This window comes from Phoenix dactylifera, chromosome 2 (assembly GCF_051530095.1).
Source record: "Phoenix dactylifera cultivar Ajwa chromosome 2, Ajwa_hap1_PhDact_Kaust_v1.1, whole genome shotgun sequence".
Classification (NCBI taxonomy): Eukaryota; Viridiplantae; Streptophyta; class Magnoliopsida; order Arecales; family Arecaceae; genus Phoenix; species Phoenix dactylifera.
Genome location: NC_143191.1, coordinates 33,653,800 through 33,656,182, shown reverse-complemented (window position 1 = coordinate 33,656,182; position 2,383 = coordinate 33,653,800). Strand labels below are relative to the sequence as shown.

The 2,383-nt window shown below is 52.0% G+C and overlaps 1 protein-coding gene across 1 annotated transcript; it reads right to left on the bottom strand.

Annotated features, from left to right (window-relative positions):
- Positions 1-606: 606 nt before the first annotated feature.
- LOC148714728 (protein JINGUBANG-like) lies at positions 607-2,059 on the bottom strand. The gene has a single exon (XM_088716041.2). It carries the CDS (start codon positions 1,939-1,941, stop codon positions 778-780), a length of 1,164 nt encoding a protein of 387 aa, XP_088572167.2. The 5' UTR covers positions 1,942-2,059; the 3' UTR covers positions 607-777.
- Between the last annotated feature and the right edge of the window lie 324 nt (positions 2,060-2,383).

Sequence of the window (2,383 nt, the reverse complement as noted above, 5' to 3'; positions counted from 1 at the left end):
CTCAGAAATAGGGCTGTTAACGAGCCGAGCCGAGCCCGAGCCTGGGAGAGCTCGGCTCGGCTCGTTTCACAGAAGCTCGGGCTCGGGCTCGGGCTCGAGCTCGGTAACGAGCTCTATATTGGGCTCGAGCTCGGGCTCGCTTGGCAAAGCAAAGGCTCGGGCTTGAGCTCGTAAAACTCGTTTCAATTACAAGCTCCAGAACGAGCTCGAGCTCGGGCTCGAGCTTGGGCTCGAGCTTGATAACATGCTATTTTTCTCTATGTGGTCAGATTTTTATGAATTATAGTGCTGAAATAAAATTTTTCAGTGGAAGACTAGAGCTCGTTTGGGCTCGTGAGCTGCTCGGGCTTGGGCTCGGGCTCGGGTGTAAACGAGCCTCATATTGGGCTCGGGCTCGGGCTCGTTTGACTAACGAGCCAAGCCCGAGCCGGGCTTTTACCGAGCCGAGCCCGAGCAGCTCGGCTCATTAACAGCCCTACTCAGAAAGATGTTTCACTAAAGTGGCTCCACATGCAAAAAAAAATTCTCTCCTAGTTTTTTAATAAAACTCTCTTTCCTTTATTTATAAAACCACAATCTCTCGCTCAAGACAAAGTCACTGATGAAAATATCAAAATCCCGCTCCAACTAAAAAACAAACTTAACTATATTAAGCATAAGACTTAATCTAACTTAATATAGATCTAAATCATAAAATTATTAAAATTAATGACCAACTAGACAAGAAATACTAATAGGATTAAGATTTGGCAATTATTTTCCACCCTAATTTCCAACTCAAAGTTGAACACAAGGGACCAAAAGCTTCCACACCTTTATATCAGAGTCCATGCCGCCACTAACAACCAGATACGAACCGTTGCTCCCACAAGAGCTCTCAATATGGCTATCAACCCCCACCATTGCCAAGCTTCTGATGGGTCCTCCATGCCCTTCCAACGCAGCTAAACATGAGTATCGCTTATCCCCTCCTCTCCCCCATACCCTCACCGTCCTATCCGCCGATCCACTGCACACGAAGTTCGCCGTCGCCGCCAAGCTCAAGATCGCCCTCGTGTGGCCTCTGAGTGCGCCGGTCGCCGCCATGAGCCCGCCGGTACCTTCCCAAACCACGACCGACCGATCACATGCCCCTGAGTACAAAACAGACCCGTCGGCGCTCAAAGCTAGCGCGTTCACTGCCGACTCATGCCGCTTCAATGCAGCTACCGGCGAATGCTTCCTGTCCTCAGCGCGCCGCTGCCATACCTTAATTGTGGTGTCAGCGGAGCCGGTGTAGATATAGCCATCCCGCGACACGGCTATCGCATTGATCGCATCATGATGGGCGCCGGCGACCGACTCCATGCACTTGAAGTCCGACATGCGCCAGACTTTGAAGGTGCGGTCCCATGACACGGAGTAGAGGAGGGATCCATCGTGAGAGAGAGCAAGGCCGGAGATGGCGTCGACGTGGTGCACCCAGGTGCATTTCTTGTGTCGCCGGACTCGAACGTAGCTCTTGGGCGAGAGGAGGCTTAGGAAGCGGTCCTGGGGTGTTGGCAAGACTGCCCGGAGCTTGTAACGGCGGTGGTTCTCTTTGTGGTTAATTTGCCATACCCGGATCTTATGGTCTTGATGGGAGCTCAATAGATTGTCGCCGGAGATTACCAAGGATTTTACAGGACTTCTAGTGGCGGCGACGACGAAGCCTGGAGGAGTAATTTGGTATGAGGGTAGGACATCAGATGGGATGGAGGTCCACAGCCTGATGTCTTGGTCGGAGGAGCCGCTGTAGAGGGAGTTTTTGTGGATGGTGAGGGCTGAGACGTAGGAGGAATGGCCTTTGAGGGTGGTTATGCATTGATGGAGGGAGCCGGGTGGGAGTTGGTTGGGAGGAGAGGGATATGGAGCTTGAGAGGAGCTGGCTGGATTCATCATGGTGTTGTGAGGGTGATTCATTGTTTTCGTTTGCGTTGCCAGATCTGGAACAAGGAGGTGTTATGCCCATTAGAGAGAGAGGGAGAGAGAGAGAGGTGGGGAGGAGGTTTGGAAGGAAAGGCATATGGATCATGTTATATAGGAAGGAAAAGGGAATGCATTCATTTTTCCCTTTACTTTCTGTTCAAACAAAAGCAGGAGTTGGCGAGCTCAGACCTGCGTTTGCCGTCCCACCTGGCCGAAAGGAGAACAGTAGTTTTTTTTTTTTGGCTAAAAAAAAGAGAAGGGGGGAGGAAAGGACAAGCCCACCGCTGCGTAGCAGCCCCTACTGGGCCCCCACCCGCCAGGAGAATGTTCGATGCAGACAGAAATGACCGTGTGTTGGGCTGTCCGGCCGGTTTTACTCATACCCTCTCGACCCGTGAGCCGGCTCGGGACTCCTCTGAGCTCCGGCACGAACCCA